We start from the raw sequence: 20,213 nt of genomic DNA, 5'->3' as shown, positions 1-20,213 counted from the left end.
GGCGGGAGGGGGTGGGAAAGGGTGGATGTTACGACGGGCTATGGATGCTATTTAATCATAGAGTGGTTTGGGTTGGAAGGGACCTTAAAAGATCATTCATTTCCATCCCGCTGCCGTGGGCAGGGACACCTCCCACTGGATCAGGCTGCCCAAGGCCCCATCCAACCTGGCCTTGAACACCTCCACGGATGGGGCAGCCACGACTTCCCTGGGCCAGTGCCTCACCGCTTTCATGGCGAAGAAATTCCTCCTCTAGTCTAAATCTGTGCCCCGGCCTCCAACACAATTTAAAGCCATCATAGAATGGTTTGTATTGAAAGGGACCTCAAAGACCACCCTGTTCAAACCCCTCACATAAAAGAACATCTACTAGATGAGCATTGAAGATGGGAGTGAAACAAAGCACATCTTAGTCCTGCCACCAAATCCAAGAGTATCTCAGACTGAAGTTATGTGAAGTTGTTTAAAGCAGAGTTTAGTAAATCCTACAGAAGCAGATGTTTCCTTATGGAATTTTCAGATTGCTCAGACCATGTTCTCCTGATGTAAGCGGTGATCAGGCACCTCTTCTATTTCTGTGCTTTTGAAAATCCCATATCATACAATCACAGAGTGGTTTGGGTTAGAAAGGACATTAAAAATCATCTAGTTCAACGCCCCTGCCATGGAGGGTTGAACCAGACACCTCCCACCAGAACAGGTTGCTCCAAGCTCCATCCAGCCCAGCCTTGCACACTTCCAGGGATGGGGAGTCCACAACTTCCCTGGACAACCTGTTCTAGTACCTCATCACCCTCACAGGGAAAAATTTCTAATATCTAATCTAAACCTCCCCTCTAAGAATGCTCTTACCCTAGATCATTCCACCCCGGACACCAGGTAATGAATTATAGAATGATTTGGGTTGGAAGGGATCTTAAATACCATAGAGTTCCAAGCCCCCTGCCACGGGCAGGGACACCTCCCATTAGATCAGACTGCCCAAGGCCCCATCCAACCTGGCCTTGAACACCTTCAGGGATGGGGCAGCCACAACTTCCCTGGGCAACCCGGTCCCGTATCTCATCACCCTCATGGTGAAGAATTTCTTCCAAATGTCTATTCTAAATCTTCCCCTTTCCAATTTAAAGCTGTTCTCCCATGTCCTATCACTCCATGCCCTTGTAAAAAAGCCCCTCCCTCCCTTCAGGTTCTGAAAGGCTGCCACGAGGTCTCCCCAGAGCCTTCTCGTCCCCAGGCTGCACAATCCCAGCTCTCCCAGCCTCTCCTTATAGCAGAGGTGAACCTGGGTGAAGAACTGGAGGGATATACCAAGTCATGCTGATTTACTGGGTTCCCACAGCTCCCCCCCGGACCACACAGCTCAGGTCCCTGCCCTGATGCTCTGCAAGCACTGTATCACTTTTAGCTTGATACAGACTCTCCAGGTGGGACAGAGGAGCTCAGCCCTAAGCTGGGCTCTCAAAGAATCATAGGACTAGTTGGGGTTAGAACGGATCCTAAAGATCATCCAGTTCTAACATCCCCTGCCCTGGGCAGGGACATCTTCCACTAGGATCAGGTTGCTCAAAGGCTCAGGTAGCGCTCCAGCCCTCTGATCATCTTCATGGCCCTCTTCTAAACCCGTTCCAACATTTATATACACAGTAAATATATATACACTCAATTTAGATGCATAAACAATTTATATACACAAAGACTTTATTTCTTATAAAAAGAGAACAATGCAAGTCCTACTGTAGACAGACAACACAGAGACAGGCTCACGTGTAAACAACGTGCAGCAGGGACCATGCCTTCCCACCAAGGGAGGGACAGAAAACCCTGCTTGCATGGAAACAGTCAGAAAACAGTAATACAAGACAGACAGAGGCTTTAAGGAACATTTGTAAGCTCAGAACATGGCAACAACAATGAAAAAAAGCAGTCCACAGGATACAACAGTTGTGTGGTCCAAGACAAACCCCTCTAGACTGCTAAGTAATCATCGTTAGTTACTTCTGCTCTCTATTATTACTTGTCTGCAGAACAAAAAACTTCCCCAATTTGAGAGCTTTTTTCACAGTCCACACTGAAGTTCAAGAGGAAACAAGCATACAGGATAAGGACTCTGGAACTCACAGAGAAGCTGGAGGAAATTCTTTCCCTCAGACAAATGCCGAGGAGATTCTCAAGGTATCCTACAGCTGACTTGACATCTTTGTCTGTGTTCTCTTTTGCCCCATCACTTGTGGGCAAAAGTAGCAATGTTCAAAGTTGCCAAAAATTGAATTATTGTATTACTGACAGTAAAAAAAAAAGCAAAACACCCAGGTGTTTGACACTGGCATATAAATCGGTGTTTTGCGTTCCAATAATAAAAATTTCAGTTTAAGTGCAATTAAAGGAACTTGCGTTATCCTCCTAAAAAGGTCCTGTGTATTTTCAGATCTTGTTTAACATTTCTGACTTTTGTTTCACAAGAAAATGGTTGCAAAATGCTTCTACATTAGCAGGAAGTTCTTTCGAAGTCTGCATTAAGTTTATACTAGAGGAAAAACATTTAAAAAGCATTTTAATTTCAAACAGAAAAAAAAAGAATACAAACCATAAAGGTATTTATAGTACTATTTACAAGTCTATTACTAAATTCACATTTGTGCTTTATTGAACAAAATTCAATATGAAAGTTACGGGTTATTTAAAAAAAGTTAATAAATTTGACTGACTTTAAAGCAGTAAAAACCTCCTATGTTTAGCAACAACAACAATAAAAAAATCATAAAGAATTACACTTTTAAAGACTTGGCTCTGGTGGAAATGTAGTACTTCAGAAGAGGTAAGAGCCTGAATAAAAGAACATACAAAGAAACAAAAATCCAGGGGTGTTCCCAGTGTGAAAGCTTTTCCTTGGCAGGCACAAAGGTTTCAAGGAAGTATCTCCCAGCACCAACACAAGATTGGATTTTGAAAAATTATAGGAAGGTCACTAAAAGCTGCCCACTTAGCTGGAATAAATTTCTTCACTAACAGTAACTGAAAGACTTGATTAGTCTGAGACTACAGCAAACCTCAAGTTTGACAAATATTTTTTGCTTATTCTGTACACTTTAAAAACCATGGCTCTGCAGTTTTGTGTCATTATAGCCTATGATCCTGGTGTCTACATGTGTCACATTTTCTTGATTCTTTCAAAAAAGCATTTTCAACTCGTAGTTTTTCAGTCTCCTGTAAAACAGAAAAAATACGGACGTATTAAGAAAATTATACTCACTTATTTCATATTTCTAAGTAAGTGGTATTGACATTTGTTCAAGTGTTCTATACATTGTGTACTTGAGGAAATAAAACGGGACGATTCTTGGTAAGGCCTGTGAGGAGACAGATCAGCCATGACCTACACAACTGCATAAACTGAGAGCTATTTATTACTTTCCAACAGAGGAGCAAGAATTGTAGTTTTCATTCTCAAAGCTTAGCTCTCTCCTGTATAAGGCCATGACTTCATCTGTATTCTACTCTTCAACTCACCTCAGTAAGTTTAGCGTAATCTTTCTTCAGTTTCACAAGATACTGAATCTTCTGGTTTAGGTTTTGATGACCAAGTAACTTCCCGTTCTCCTCAGCAAGACAGTCAACTTGCTTCCTCAGCAAGTCGATTTCCTGTAATTAATAAACACATCGCGTACCTCTTAACTCTAGCCCCTCCCCATCTCTTTTCAGAAGAAATAGCTTTTGTACAACTACTGAGATACTAACATTTAAGCTTGTTGTAACACATGATGCAAGAGTTGGTTCATTCAGGAAAAAAGTATTTGTCTTACGTGTCCTTGGGTACTACGTTAGATCCCTCTATAGGGCAAAAGCATCACTTGATTTGTATTAAGAATTGCAACAGTGATTTACGTACCCAGAGTTCCACTAGTGCAGCAAACAACATTAGAATATAACTACACCGCAAGACAAAACATTTTCAGAGATAGTCTTTGATTGCTAATTAATTAAGAATATTGTCCGGTTAGCAACAGCTCTACCTCTGCTGAATAAGATTCAGCTGTAAAGACAACAAAAAAATTTATATGTATAGAACCTTTCCAATTCTGTCTTTCTCTTCATATGTTTCCTCCAGTTTTGATCTTATTTCTTCTTTCTCATGAAATGCTTTCAGCTCCAAAGCTCTTGTTCGTTCCATCTCCAGACTCATTTCAAGACAAGTATTCTCTTTGATTTTGAGGGTATTTTTGGTCTCTTCTAATCTGTGAATGTAAAAGCATCATACAGTATTAAAAAATCTGAAGTGGCATACAACAGAATTATTAAGTCATCCCCAGAAATGCAAGCAGCCTCTTCTAAAAATATAATTTTAAGACAATTTAATTTCCCTAGAACTGAGTGATAACAAAAGGAAAAATTACATTTTGCTTCACAACTCTTGAGTTTGATACAATCTCTTCACTAGTGTTTCGGAGTTGCTCTTCTTTTTGGGAAATATGTTGTTTACATACAAGTGCACTTGTGAAAGAAAACAGACACCTCACCTACAAGAATGCTAAGAATTCATCTAAGGCGTGTAAATTTGCCAGATGAACTCCGCTGCTCTTCAAGTTTCCCATAAATTACTTGTTTGTGTATGGCATTTGCCCAACAGCCTTGTTGCTCGGAAACGTCTCTGAACAGCTCAGAGATGGCCTGAGCTTGTTTGGCCTCATAGCAGAAGGACCACCGCTTTGGATAGACGTCCTGTCTACTGAATATGTTTTTATTCATTGAGCTCACAGACTACGAAAGCATGCCATCAAACTTAGCAGCCTGTCTTCTAATTATATCAACTTCAGTCATTTTGCATGTCTGAGTATTGCATACATTAAAGTATTTTTATCATCAGTTTTGTTTCACCAGTGTTTAAGACCTATGGTATAAAACCAGCATTCATTTGCTGCATTTGTCAAGACATTTTCTTGATGACAAAATAATTTTTTCTTCTTTGTACATTATTTATTCCCATAAGACAATGTAGCACTGTTATAAAGCGTACTTCAGAGACCAGACAGGTATGAAAACCCAACACATTGAAGAGCAAAGTAACCCCTAATCAAAACTAAGGTTTCTGGAAAATTTAGTATCAATTACTTTTGAAAAGACCGTGTCTTCTTAGAAGAAGCTACTTACATAGAAAGCATTTCATTAAATGTAAAGAATTCAACCATTAGGAGATTCAGCCACTATGAATGGATTAGGAAAAGAGTAACAGGAACAACAATTTCAAACTGATTTTCAACTCCTAATTCAGTATTTTATCCCTTCACTACTATCCATCCAAGTGCAAACCACTTGAACTTCAAGGACTACTTGCACAATAGCGCAAATGTGATCTAGGAGTCCTCTAACAATAAACAATTTTAATTTTTCAAGCCAAAGTGCAAAAAATAAAACAGAATAAAAAGTGAAGTATTAGATTAAGTTTAAAATTATAAAATATTTATAATATCAATAAAGAAATTAACATTATTTCAAAAAAATTTGCTTAGAAATCACTGTATGTAAAGGAATTAAAAAAAGACAATTTTAAACAATTCAAAACGTCCCTTCCAATTTAAGTTTCTCTGTTGTTCCACCTATTTTAGAGTATTTGCCTGATATAATGCTACCCTTTCAGAAAATACAGTAATGGGTGCTACTACCACCTACTGATGAGGGATGGTAAGAACACAATGTGCCTTGCGAAGTGTAATCAACATTTCCAAATTGCATCTTTTAGTTTCAGATCTTGAATTCCCATTGCTTAAATATACCTTTTTGGTATTAATGATTTTAATACAAGTCTCCAGTTCACTGAAGAATATTAAACTTACTCTGCTTTGATTTTCATCATCTCCTCCACTGCTTTATTCTGTAAGAGTTCAAAATATTAGTTACATTAATAATGTTTAATATACATATATATATGTAAAATTATTTGTCACTTAACTGATGCCAAGTATCCCATTCTGTATCCTACTGCCCAGAAACTCACATCTCTGGCATTCATTAGAAGTTCATCTCTTTGTTATACGGATGTAATACCAATTTCATGCCAGAACAAATGACTCACAGCAATACTTCTGCCCATTCATACACAGCAGAGCTCTGACAGGAGATTATTTTGCCTTCAATCTCTGCTGCAGCATTAAGTTTCCTTTGGCAAAGCCTTGACATTGCAAGTGACACAATCTTCACTTTCCAACTCTGTGGGGATCAGTCAGATTTAGTGATCTGAATTCATTTTTGTTAGACCAAGACAGAAACCTTAAGAGCCAAGTACTATGCTCTGTAATCTGTTAGAATTCACTAGAAATCAATGTTTGTTTCAGTGCCACGAAATATAAGAAAATATGTTTAATACTACAAAGTAGGGAAACAGCAAAGTAGTGCTGCATGAAAAGGGTAACATACCTTAGCCAGTCGTTCTTCAGCAATCTCGTCCTCCTTCTCTTTGAGGTACTGAACATCAGGATGTTTCTGATCACTAGGAAGTTCAAGAATGGGGAAAGTTTCTCACAGAGTAAGCAGTCTTAAGAACATCTTACTCAGATTAAACCAGAAAATGGGTGTAGTTGTCTTGACACACGTTCATACCCAGAACACTGAACATCTTGAAACAACTCTGAAAGTGTTTAAAATTTCATATTCCAAGAACATCACATCTTCCCTTGTTACAGTATAGAGAAACTAATGTTTTAGTGATAGGAATTAAAAATGTAGTAACTATACAACTGCATGTTAGACAGAAATGGCGACGCATGTAATTCTTTGACACTATTTCCATTTCCTTTATAAAACTTTGTTGTATTTAAGAATTTGTAATTTAAAGGTAATAAAAGTCTACAAGACAGTAAATTTTCATAGAAAAGGCTGAGTGAATCTCTAATTATACTAACAACACATAAGACTGTAGTTCAAATAAAACCTGTAAATTTATCTCACTCAATTGCTTCAAGCTAAGACAGTTTTTTTTATTTTACTCTACCTGTTCTTGCTTTGCTTCTGAGCTTCTACAAGGCTCTGTAAATTCCTATTGTTCTCCATCAGTATCTGCATTTCCAGACGCAAGTTCTCCATCTCATTTAATTGCTCCTAAGCAAGTGAAATTTGAAACATTTTATTTGATGATGAAATTGCAATTCCTGTTTTCATTTCTAGTAGATCATGTTGTTGAATAAAATAGAACAAAAAACTTCCTCAGAAAACAAGCACAGTTCTCTGGCAAAGATCTGCATCACCACTCCATTTACAGTTTCATTAGAAAATTGATTTGGAGTAATTCAGAACAATTTCATCAGCAAAAGTTATGTTACCATTTGATATTCATAAACATGAAACAACTCAATCCTTGGGAAAATGAGATGTTTGGGTATCTCAAGCGTCACCCTTTGTTACCAGCCTAGGTAAAAAGAAGACCGAGAACTGCCTTCCTCCTTTAATGGGGACACTACTAAGCAGAGCTTATTAAAAATCTGAGCTCTGTATTCCATCTTATTTTAACCTTACCAATTGCCTGTAGAGATTAAATCATAGTACCTTCAGCCTTAGAATTTCATCATTTTTAGCACTTCGTTCTTCATTCAGTTCATATACAAGGTGCTCCAGATTTATTGCAGAAGCCCTTCTATCAGCTATTTCTTGCTCATGAGTTTCCAAGAGCTTTGCCAAATTCACATCAAAATTGGGAGGAGTTTTTGGACACTGGCAAGTTAAAAGAAACAAACCCCAAAAACCATTAGTGAAGAACTGTTTCCCCTATGTATTGGTTAAATGTTTTAATACTTAGAGACATAAGTTTATAGATTCCTAGCAGACAAATCATCAATGGTACATTTAAGTTACTAACAAGGTGAATGGGATTTGACCATTCTTGATACTTTGTTGCTTCTGCCCCCAGCCCCAAGCCCTGATGTAAAGTTTCAGTCCTTTTCAATAAGTTTTAACAGTCATTACAATGAAAATGTTTCTCTCAAATGCCATACCTGAGGAAATGTTACTGAAGAGGAGTCCACAAAGCAATCTATTTGCTTCATTTTTAGTTCATATTCATTCTTTCTCTTCTCCAGTTCTTCTGTCATTTTGTCCAGCTTAAGAAACCCCAATTAGAATTAAATTAGCTCATAATACACAAAATATTAAAGAAACAGCACCTAGTTCTCTATTTTGAACAAACTTAAGTACACCACAAGTTATTTTAGATTACCTCAGACTTTATTTTCATAACTGTTTTCTATATTTACTTATCAACTGTTAATCATTCGATAGTTGCATATAACAAGCATTTTTGAAAATATACATACACTGTGTAATTAATATGAATTTTGTTCTTGTTGGTTGGTATTTGATTCTTTTTGCCTTGCTAACACAGTCGGCCTTTCAAAGGGCTTGCTAGCACAGAAAAACTATTATGAACTTTGTTCACAAACATTACTGGCCAAAACATGATTTGATACATAGGTTTTAGTGGTATAGATTTAACCAGTTTCCTCAAAGAGAGCACGCTAACATGACAAAAGGACTCTTTGCAAAATAACTTATCCCTATTAAGAGTTTTCACCAACACTAATATATTTCTTACCACTATGACAGTTGTGACAGAGCTAAAATTTGGACAAATGCTTAAAATAACTATAAGGTCTGCAAAAGTTCTCACTCTTACTGCCTAATTTATAGAGCTCAACTATTATCTCCACTACATAATCATATAGTTTGTGGATAAGTGTTAAGCAAAGGAAAAAGTAAACCCCTCTGTTACACTACTTATAACCTCAGGATGCTGTTATTTTAAGTACTGATAATTTTACTCTGCTTTCAGAGTAAACATTTTTGTGATCTCTAGACACTGTTTCCAAAGTATTTAAAAATTATCTAGTGTTTGTTAAGATGCTTTTTAACTACTCCTTTGCTTTTACAAGAAAGAGCATTGATCTTCACCAAGAGTACTGCATACAAGATGCTCTAAATTTGCAAGTAAAACCTTTTCTGGAAGCTACAATTAATCACAGCTCACTCACATGAAGTTTATCAGCAGAATTTTCTTGTTTTACCTGTTCTTTCAGTTCCTGGATTAAAGCTTCTTTCTTTTTTATGTCTTCCTGGGCACACTGAAGCAATGAATCATGTTTCTTAGAGGCCTCTGTCAGTCTTATGAGCTGCTCGGTGGTATGATGCAAATCTTCACACAGAAGGTCTCTCTATTTTAAGTAATGGGATGAGTAAAGAAAAAAAAATGTAAAAATTATACTCTAGAGCAGTTGTTCCAAGATGTTTTCTCATTGTTGCCAAGACTGCTAACAGCTACAAGCATCTTCCTTTCCCCTCCACTTTTTCATCATGAATTGTAGCAAGCATTCATCTATAAATTTCTTGTTTCAGCATGTTTTCCATATCCATTGTCTTGGCATCATACCTACACACGCCGTGTTAATCTAGAAGAAGCAGTACTTAGCATTTTAAATGCCATCTTGGATTAGTTTTTCTTGTCCAGTCAAGAAAGCATGAAGGAAATTACTAACTGATGTACAAAGTCAAAGGAGTAATGATGATTTTAGCAGAAGCCAGGTACACCCAAGGGTAAAAAACAATGTAATAAGAACTGTTACTTCAGTTAAAAAAAGAAAAAACAAACAAAAATGAAATCAAACCAAAACCAGAAAGTGATCAGTTTGGTTGGCAACTCAGATAGGATTCCAGAATGTCAAATTTAGACATGGTTGTTAGACAGTCTGTTAAATGTACTGAGAAGCAAACACGGCTCTGAAGACCGTTGGTGTTATATGATCGGAGTAAGCATATATAACAGATGACCTTGTAGGAATTACTTGTAAGGAGAGGCTGGTGGTTTAGACTGATGGACATGTTCACTGAAACAATACTGAGAACAGAAACAGGAAAAAGAAGTAAAAAAGAAAGTCACAATTTTAAAAAGCAAAACTGCAGTTGAATCAACCACACATCCTAGATCAGGTTCCAGCAGGTGGAGCTTTTAGTTAAAGTTATGAGTAAAGAAAATACATTACTGAATATAGCAGCAGTGGGGGCCGAGAAAATAAATAACATAATATATTCTTCTACCTATTTTAATTTCTCAGCTGCATCATCTGAAGTTACCATTAAATTCAGTTGATGACTCCTTAGTGGCATTAACAAAATTAAACTAGGCTTTTAGCATAGGTTTTCATCAAGTAGCTTATAAAACATTTATGTCAAGTAATGCAATAATTTAGCAGAATTTGTCAGGTATTTAATGAAAAATTCCTTTAAGAACAGCTTAACTAGTTTAGGTTGAACTAAAATGAGGTTAAGTTTTATGCAAATATTTTAAGAAAAAACACATTCAATTGGTCTGTTGAACGAATTATTATATACCAACATTAATGATTTTACCTCAATGTTATCAGCTAGCTGTCGTCTCTCCAAAGTTTCCTTCAGTTCTTCAATCTTCTTTTCCTGATCCTGTATGATTCTTTTGCTTTCTTCTTTTTCAGCCAGAACAAGATTATACTTGCACTATGAAAAGCATTAAATTAAATTTTAGACTATTTTAAGAAAACATGTTATCAAAGAAAGCTGTCAAACATAACGCAAATAAATGGATACCACAAATCTTATGATGGCAACTACAAATGCCTAAAGTCTCAGTGTCAATGACTAAAATCAGAATGACATGCTAAATTGTACAAATTATGTATTTGAAGTGAGTAAAAAATGGGAAAATACTTAATTTAAAATATATTAACCGCTACAATACATATTAGCCACTAAGACCATTATTAAAAAACCCAAAGATATGTAGGGATGTCTCATCAACATTTTGTCTGTAGGACCTTTTGAATTTGTAGTTCATTACAATGTAAAGCATTCTGTGGGTTCCTCTACCAGTTTGCAGACCTGACCTATTTTCATACAGAACAAATAACTATGAATAAGTAAATATGATGTAAATACACAGGTTTTAGGTCTTTATGCTTGTGTTCTGAGATGTAAAACACAGTAATATCAGAAACAAAAATTCACTCCCTCAAAAATGAGTTTACAATTCTGCTTCAATTGTTGAGATCTTAAATCACCAATTTCTGAGAAAATCTGAATGTGACTGTCAGCTGAGTGTAGTTTACAGGATATGAATAGGTCCCTTTTGAGACAGTGCTCTGTACCCACCACGTGGAAAGAGTTCAGTTTTCAAGACAGCCTTAGGCATAAAATGTTCAGAAGGTTTCAACATGTCAAAACAAAGAAGCTTCCTTCTAAAATGCTTCAGCAAGTTACACTGTTTGAGAACCCATGATAAGACATGTCATTGCTTCCATTTCTGAAAAACTATACTATGTCCTTCAAAATGACAGAACATACACTTATGTCCTTGAGTTCTCTTGTCAGCCCATCTATGGATTCAGTTTTATGATTAATTGAAGACCTCAGCTCCTGGATCTGTCTCATCAAATCAGTTACGACTTCCTGCAACACAAAAACCTGTTAATCCAGATACATTGTATACATGTATTTAATTACTGGACTTTCTTTGCTGTGTAATTTGTCAATCCCAAATTTCAGCCAGCCTTTGAAATTGAGGCCTCAATATGCATAGGTAAAACAGTAACAGGAAATTGGTCATTAAATCATTGGGTTTTGTTCTAAGCACTTAACATAATCAATTAAATAACCTGATGTGTTCACTAGAAGGGAAAAGACTGGCCCTCTGATTTAGTCACAGGCTGTCATGAGTTTCTAATAGGAGAATAGAAGCACTACAGTTTAGACTTACGAATGCACCATGCTGGAAAGTAAACACTATGTGATTTCTTATGCCTGTTTTACATACAGTATAAATGCTTGTACTGTGGGAACTTCTATATTTAAGCTTTCAGGACACCTCAGCAGTCTTTTCATGTAAAAGTGCTTTGGATTTATTAATAAAGATATCCACAGTCACATTCTTATATCACCTTTCTTATATTTTCTATTAGTGTATTATGACACAACACTGGCTGCAGGGCCCTGCTGATCATCAGGGGAATTATGAATCATTTATGCCTTGACTGTTTTGTCCAGTAGGCAGCTTTACCTTGATTATTTTTTGTTTAACCTTAAGTAATCTTGTTTTTCTTTGAATGCATACCAGTTTCTTACTATTCTGCTCCAAGACAGTAAAAGGCTAGATTTGCCTAGATTCACAGAATTACTAGGTATGACAAAGACTCTGGGCTTTCATCTCTGCTATAGAGAATAGTAATCTGCAAAACTGGGCATCAGTAACATAAATAAGCCCAAACCTTATCTGCATCATTTGTCTTCTTCAAAGAAACAATAAATTCTTCAGCAGCAGCCAGCTCCTGTTCCAGTTTCTGCAGTTTTGCCTCCTAGAAGAAATCGTAATTGTGATTTAATTACTTTTCAAGTATGTTTTACAAAGCTATGGGAGAAAATGGAAGGAATTAAGTTGTTCATTTTACCAGAAAAATTAAGCAGTAACTTAACAAAACAAAGTATTTATTTTGCTGGTAATCTACAGAACAGTCAGATCATCAATGAAACTGCTATAAATGCACAAGGAAATCCATGAACACATGATTTAGTAATTCGATTCTGTTGTTGTACCTGCTGCTCACACCGTGTCACAATTTCAGAGGATGGTTTCTCCACCTGTGCTTCAAGTACTTTCAAGAGCTCCCTGGAGAAGAAAACATATTTCTAGTGAGAAATATAATCAGAACATAAGAGAGCTTTAACAAGAATCAAGTCATACAAGTTTATTCTTATCTGCACTTAATTTTCTTTGAAGAGTTCTTTAACTATCACTTTCTCAGTGGTATGCAAGACTAAGTTTAGTTACTAGCTATACTATCTGTGGTGGAACTTTATCTTTGACATGAAGAACTATACTTGTAATGAAATTACATTTTTCATGTTATTAAATAAAATAACACTTCATTTTAATGTAAGTTGGATAAATTAAATAAGCCCATTATGCAATTATCTCCACCCAAGTGGGGAAAAACACCTCTACAAACAGGATCCCCGTGTGAATGCAAAAACTAGCACAGACAAAAAATCAATGAAATCGGATGAAAACAAACCCTAATTAAGACTTACTTTGAATTATTTTCTTTGTCTTCTTGTAATTGTAATGTTAGTTTTTCATTATGTTCTTTTTCCATTTTCAGGAGTTTCAAGAGGTTCTAGAATACCAAAATAAATGTTGTTATAACAAATTCCAACATAAGATCTTCAGAATAATTTAAACCACAATAAAAATCTAAACTCCCAAGATGACAGAAACTCCCACAAATCCTTAGATGGAAACAGAAAGATCTTTTGAACTTGTCCAGGACAAAGCTAAAGTAAACTATTGTTTTTTACTAAACAATGAGCTATTTTCACCTGCCATTGATAATGATTTCATATAACCATAATGTTCCTCAATATCCAAGGCTTGGAAAAGACAAATTAGGATTTTTAGCTATAAATTAATTGGGGGTACTTTTCAATTTCTAACCAGCAGTTCAAGATATTAGACTATCAAGAATTTAAAATAATAATTCCTTTGAACACTAAAAAGGAAAACTTAGAGCAAACTTGCTGAGCAGGCACAGTGTACACTGCAGAAAAGCAGGCAAAATAATTTGCAAAAGCCCTTGAGCAACCTTACTGCTGTTTTGCAGTCACTGCAGTCTGACAGGCTTTCAAGGACAGCATCAACTAAATTACAGGACAGTGATGCACCACAAAGGCACAGATCAATTTAACAAGATCACATCTACTATTAAAATTTTTAAGAAATCGCTTTGTAAAAGATGGAATAAGTAAGCTAGTCTTAGCTACCACAGAGATGAAAGGTCACACCAGTATTGCGTTGTTGGGATTTTTTCTGAAGCAGTTTTATTCCTTTACTAATTAACCCATATCTCCCTCAACATTTCCAGAGCAATTTCTTCAGCTGAAAAACCTACTAATCATCATGCTATTGGATATTTCTTATAGCCTGCATTTGCAAATATCTTGCACTAAGTTTTTCTAAAAGACTTTGGATATGTCTTCCAAATCAGATCATCAGGAAACCTATTACTTCTGTGTAATTTATTATCAATGATACAATAACAGGAATTAAAACAATCTGGCTACATGAATAACTACAAAGTCCTTTAAAAGCCTTGTCTATCTTACACAAAGCTCATTTTTCATTGCTTCTCCTTCTTGTTTTCTGTCCTCAAGCTGCTGCTTCAGTTGATCTGTCTCAAACTTCGTTACTTCCTGCAAATTGTCATAGTCATCCTGCAGGCTTGCTTTTTCTTCAAGAATCTTTTCGTGCTCTAGCCTTTATAAAAAAAAAGCAAACAACCCCACCCACAATATTAAGATAAAACTTTGTTTCATTATAAAAATACTCCAATCAATTATATTTTATAATTGTCAGAAAATATACAGAATACAGTTATTTTAAAAAGAAGTGGCTGACATAAATAATAACTTTTTCTAAACTCAGAAACCCCAAATTAATATAGGGCACAGGAAATTTAACTGGCATTGGCAGAGAAGGGAGAGTACTCTTCCTGATCCCTAGAAATCATTTACTTCTTAAAACATTGTATAGAAATTTCAGTCACTGCGTCTTGATAATAGTGTTCACTTTTTTTTTTAACTTTTATCTGATTGATCAATAAAAGACTGCTAAAAGGACCCCAAGTACCTACATCTGCTTAGCTGACGTGTAGGTTATCTCAAAGTCTTTATATACTCTGGGCATGTCTGGGTTATTTCCCTCTAAATTGTTACCCTGAAAATTTCTTTCATTTGATCTTTCAAAAAAGTGAAAAGCAAATAGGGGTAAAAGAGCTGCTAGACAAGTGTTATGAATTATGTCATTAATGGAAAGTATATAGAAAGATCACCCTCCAAAAAGTCAGTACTTCTGCTAACGCAGAAGGCATCAATGAAACAACAACATTGAATTTATTTCAGCTCCAAGTTCCCAGTCTCACAATGCATCACTCAAAAAGATTACCTCGGCTATCAGCTGAAGTAATCAGCTATCATGCAATAATGCAGTTAAGCTTTCCAGGAAAAAAACCCAAAAACAAACGAATCACAAATGCAAAACCCATGAACAACAAAATACAACATCACTAAGTTGCACTAATGATTAAAAACCTCACTGATTTTCATCTTCCAAATAAAATACCAATTATTGCATACCACATAATGAGCTTTTCAGACTTCAACAGTCAAGCTTCAGTTTATTTTTATGGTTTTCTTGCCTGCTTTTATTTTTAGAGCAGCATCGTTATGTCACCTGTTTCACGTGACAAGACTGGGAAGTAACAGTTAATTTTTAAGACTAAATTGGGAAAAACAAAACCCCAACTCAAACCAACTATGCCTTTTCAGCTACCTAACTTTTGGAGCTCTGTAAGATTACAAGTATATTTAATTTAAGGGGAAAATGCTACAGCAAGTAAAATTAAAGAAGCTTCATTATATTTTCTTTCTGCTAATTTCACTATGTTCTTCCTTGTGGCTCTGAAATAGGCACGGGAAGAACTGAGAAAAAAAAATAAGCAAAGAATATAAACACAAAATAACTTTAAATAAGAGATGAAGTGCAAGTTCACATGCGGAAAAGAACAATTAAATCACTGGATGCATCCAGAAGGGAAGTTAAGGCATTTTACCAAACTACCAACATACCTGACACTGTCCAGCTGGACCTGTACATCCATATGTCTACCAGAAAGCTGACTCATTTCTTTCTCTTGCTTTTCCCTAAAGGCACTATATTCCAATTTTACAGCAGACAGTTCTTTGTCTGCAGACTGCAGTACGATGCGCAAGTCACAGACCTCACTTTTTAATACTACAAAAAACCAAACAAATATTTTACATGTTATTTGTAAAACTCTGCTAGATATAGGACACGTAACACTACAGAAAATCCCAGAAAAGTCTCACAAAACTTTACATATTTTCAGTGGAATTAACCTTGGAGGATAAGGATTTGTAAGTGGAAAACGTCAATGAAACATTGACTCTAAGAACTAAAGAGTACAGGCAGAATCAAAAATATTCAAGACTACATCGCTGCGTTTCCATAGACCAATAGAGGATTTACCTTTTATTTTTAGTTAATATTTTTTTTTTTTTAAAAAAAAACCTGTACATCTTTCACATTCAGAGTGAACAGAGAACAATTTTCAATATTGTATGCTGTACAAGACTGCCCAGTGAAAAGCTTTCTGCAAGCATTAAGAGACCTTTTTCTTTTAAAAAAGATAAAAAAATATCAAATCAGTATGACTTTAATATCTAAAAAGCAAATAGTTACTCAGCATGTGCTATTGTTAGTTCAAAACATTAAGACACCTCAAAATCTCATATATAATTTCAAGACTTACTATCAGTCTTGCTTTCACTGTCTTGAAATTTCTTTTCAAGTGTTTTTATCTGTTCAAGAAGCTCCTGGCGCTCTTTATTCCAGTCATTCCTTTCAGATGAAAGGAGCTTGAGAAGAGAAGGAAAAATTTTAAATGGAGGGAAATGTAGGAGGGGCTAAGTCAGAGCTGTAGCAGTAACGATGTATTGAAGAATTTCATTAGCTGTTTATAAATATGAGATGCATTTTTCTTTAAATTTGATGTTTGGCAAAACTGAAATCCATAGAAGTCCACAAGAAAAAAAAACCAAAATAACTGAAGATATCTCATCTCAAAAGTACATTTAGAAGCAACCCATAGATTAGGAGCTGAGATCTGTTTAAAAACAATCAAATCTAGTGATTAAGGAAGACTTGTAAACATTTTATAGAGTGAGGACATTTCAGTACCATTCCAACTGAGGCAAGTAGTATTTTCAGCATTGTAAAATTTAAAATTTCCTTGTGACTATTGCTGTTTTCGAGAAATCATGAACTTGGCCAAAACCAATCACAGACATTTTGAGTGTCTATTTGCTTCTATTTAAGATTAAGCAGGCTCAGATTCACAGCATTTAAAACAAACCTTCCCAACTGCCCAGATCTGTAGTCTTATGTTAAATCCTTGTCTTCCTGCACAGCCCTGAGCTATTGATGCTATGCAAACTTTTCAAAATTCAAAAAGGAAGTAACGTTGTAGACCTCACTAGAACACAGTAGCATGAGTGCAGTAGCTATCACCTTGTCAGGTACACTATCCTATCTATACAGCCCTGTATCATATTGTTCTCTCACCTCCTGTATTTGTGCAGAATGATGTTCCAGTTTATTAATATGCTGCTGGAGTTTTATATTCTTGCTTTCCTCTTCATCCAGCTTCGTCTGCATTGTGCTCAATTGCTCCTGTGACAAAACAGACACTCAAAATTAGAACACTCATCTTCCAGTTATTCTCACATGCCATATGGCAGTCCCTGCATATTACAAATGTCAACAACTTGCTTTTTTCATTACCTGAACCAACAGAAAATAGAACAGTGAAAAATAAATTCCTATCTTAAGTCACTGATTTCTCCTGTTGCTAAGTAAACTGCTGGAACACAAGAAAATCTGTCAGGGAATCCAAGGACTGAACCCCGCAAACACTTAGTTTTCAAACACACATCTATCTTGGAGAAATAAAGCTTTAAAAAGAAGATATTAAAAATATACACTAGCTAAATCTTTTACAGGATCTCTGCACTATGATAAGTATCAAAGACAGGGTTTGGCTGTTGTGCCAGGGTTTTACGTGCTCTGAAGTTACTTCCAGCTCCTAGAGAGTAGTTCAGATAACTTCAGAGCACTCCTCTATGCGACAAAAGACCTTCCCTGCCCTTTAGGAAAGCTACAAGACAATTAAAGTACAACGGTGGACAGCAACATTTGGCAGGTTTCTTCAAATAATGCCGTCAAGACTTATAAAGAAGTCCTCAGAAACAAGTTATCAGGTTAAAAAAGTAGAAGTCAAAATGCCCTGTATATTTTAAAACTATTTATAATAGTCAACTTTCAAATCCCTTTCAATATTTTCATTGTAAATCCTCTTAACTACAATGTGTAATTAGAGAACTGTTTAGTGAAGCCTTAATTATTCATCAAGAGCTTCAGTTTCCCATCCGAATTAGAATATATTTGGTGGCGGAGGTAAGGAAGTATTTCATGCCTGAACCCACTTTTTTATGAAGATACACACACACTTCAGTTTTTACTCAGAACATTCACCTGTGCCACTTTGAGCTCCTCAGCAATGGCCTCATATGCTTGTTCATTCATCTCTGGGGGAACTGGTTCTTTCAAAATGTCATCCATCATCTCACTGGAGCACTGAAAGTCTTCAGAATGATAATCTAAGATGTCTGGGCTTATTCGTGGCACTAGGCGAGATCTTAGCTGGTAAGCTTTGGTTGGAGTGGTTATGTTCTGTTATAAAGATTACAAAGCAGTCTTTAACTGTAAAATGGAATTAAGACTTGCATTCCACAGCTCTATAAGCAGAATAATGAAATAAAATGCTCAAAGTGGTTAGTTCTAAACCACTACACTTTTTCAGATTTGTCATCTGATTACAGTAGTGGTCATTCAGTAAGTATTACAGAACGAACAAAAAAGCAGCATAATTGTTTTATCACATTATGGATTACATGCCAGAGCACTACGGGGGTTAAAGGATCATACAAGTGAAAGTCTATGTTCTCACATAACTCAGTAGAGTAAGCATGTGTTATATCAAATAAACTTATACCTTAAGAGTTTCTCTATGCAGCTTATGTAACTGCGAGAGTTCTCGGCGCTTGTGTGCTTTGGTTGCCTCCAGAATGTTTTCAAGATGTTGGTTTGCTTTCTGAAGGGATTGAAGCTCTGATTCCAGTTCCATATGCTTTTTCCTGTTTAGGAAGCATATTACTATTGTCAAAACCACTTCCATAAGTAAGAATAAGCTGCAGTATTGCCAATGAGCAAACTGAAGCTGAACTCTTGCCCCAATGTTGAAATACATTATTTTGAGAAGAAAGCCACCACTGCTGTATTAAAAAAGTGAAAAAAAATAAATTAAAAAGTTAAGGAGCTTATTTGTGCTTGCATAATGAAGCAAGCAGATGGATAACTAAACGTGTCAGAAAAAATCCATTACATGGTAAGAAATAAGCTGAGAGCTCTGCAATTCCTTTTATGAGAAAGTGATATCACCCGCACCAATATGGTTTTAAGCTTAAAACGTTATCCAGTTATATGAGAAATATGAACTGGTGCTTGCAAGGATTAAATAAAATCCTTTAAAGATTATTTTTTCGGAAGTGCTGCTCTGTTAAGATTATTTTGCCCTCTAAGAGTACTTTAACTGAAATCCAACAATTGAGCAGAAATTTAGGGATAACTTTCATTAGGTATTTTGCAGAGCTACATGCTGTTACTGTGATAGTTGGCCTTACTGACATAATTGTAGGGTCAAAGTCTACAGACAAAAGGAAATACACTACTTCATCTTTTGGCAGTTTAATGCTATCACATTCCCTCATGTTTTTAGCATTTGCAACAAACACTTAAAGAACAGAACAGAACTTTAGTTCTGACTGCTACTGGACAACTGAAAAATTAGCATACACTGATTTTGTGAAGTTGCTATATTTTACTCCACATATTCAGTTACGGCACACCACTACACTTGCACGTAAAATTAATTTACTCTGAAACTGGAAACAAGTTTAAAATTTAGTGAAATCAGAATCTCAGAAGCACACTTCTGTTTGACTGCACTCCATTAAGAAAACGTCAGTAATTGGTAATAAAAATGCATATATACTATCAAGAAAACAAGACATGTACAAAATATGGAATATATAAAAACAAGAATACATTGAATGGTCTGGAAAAGAAAGTAATTAAAATATAAAGACACAAACCATTGTAACTAATGATATAGGATAACAGATGGATTGCTGAATTGATAAATTCAGCAGATCAAAACATTATGATTTATAAACTTCATAGGATTTGCTGTACAGAAATTGAAGAATGAAAAAATACAGATTTGTATCATTACTTGAATGAGCAAAAAGTACATTACAGAGCTACTTTGCAAAAAAGTGGGGAGGCAAAAATGGAAATATCTTGTGCCTAATACTTCTACAATTACATTCTCGATTCACTAAAGTCAATAAAAAGCCACAATGTTAGGTACAAGCTAAAAATAAATATAATTAAAAAAACCCAACTTCAAGTCCCTTTTGCCTTCCAGGTATAGATTACATTTGCTGGAAATGCAACT

General features: G+C 35.7%; 1 protein-coding gene across 1 annotated transcript in view; it reads right to left on the bottom strand.

Annotated features, from left to right (window-relative positions):
• Nucleotides 1–1,709: 1,709 nt before the first annotated feature.
• KIF15 (kinesin family member 15) overlaps nucleotides 1,710–20,213 on the bottom strand; it is a 35,471-nt gene continuing 16,967 nt past the window's right edge. Inside the window, exons 16-35 of the mRNA XM_054060511.1 lie at nucleotides 18,690–18,831; nucleotides 18,170–18,367; nucleotides 17,201–17,308; nucleotides 16,389–16,494; nucleotides 15,685–15,850; nucleotides 14,164–14,314; nucleotides 13,093–13,178; nucleotides 12,598–12,670; nucleotides 12,273–12,359; nucleotides 11,353–11,457; nucleotides 10,387–10,509; nucleotides 9,048–9,194; nucleotides 7,983–8,087; nucleotides 7,537–7,701; nucleotides 6,986–7,092; nucleotides 6,412–6,484; nucleotides 5,832–5,869; nucleotides 4,070–4,235; nucleotides 3,511–3,642; nucleotides 1,710–3,207 (exon numbers count right to left, since the gene is read on the bottom strand). Coding sequence (XP_053916486.1) covers nucleotides 3,121–3,207; nucleotides 3,511–3,642; nucleotides 4,070–4,235; nucleotides 5,832–5,869; nucleotides 6,412–6,484; nucleotides 6,986–7,092; nucleotides 7,537–7,701; nucleotides 7,983–8,087; nucleotides 9,048–9,194; nucleotides 10,387–10,509; nucleotides 11,353–11,457; nucleotides 12,273–12,359; nucleotides 12,598–12,670; nucleotides 13,093–13,178; nucleotides 14,164–14,314; nucleotides 15,685–15,850; nucleotides 16,389–16,494; nucleotides 17,201–17,308; nucleotides 18,170–18,367; nucleotides 18,690–18,831 — 2,365 coding nt within the window. The 3' untranslated portion in view covers nucleotides 1,710–3,120. The remainder of the gene's footprint in view (nucleotides 3,208–3,510; nucleotides 3,643–4,069; nucleotides 4,236–5,831; nucleotides 5,870–6,411; nucleotides 6,485–6,985; nucleotides 7,093–7,536; nucleotides 7,702–7,982; nucleotides 8,088–9,047; nucleotides 9,195–10,386; nucleotides 10,510–11,352; nucleotides 11,458–12,272; nucleotides 12,360–12,597; nucleotides 12,671–13,092; nucleotides 13,179–14,163; nucleotides 14,315–15,684; nucleotides 15,851–16,388; nucleotides 16,495–17,200; nucleotides 17,309–18,169; nucleotides 18,368–18,689; nucleotides 18,832–20,213) is intronic.

Source organism: Cuculus canorus, chromosome 2 (assembly GCF_017976375.1).
Source record: "Cuculus canorus isolate bCucCan1 chromosome 2, bCucCan1.pri, whole genome shotgun sequence".
NCBI lineage: Eukaryota > Metazoa > Chordata > Aves > Cuculiformes > Cuculidae > Cuculus > Cuculus canorus.
Note: the sequence above shows the minus strand (reverse complement) of the source record. Positions and strands in the feature narration are given on the sequence as shown.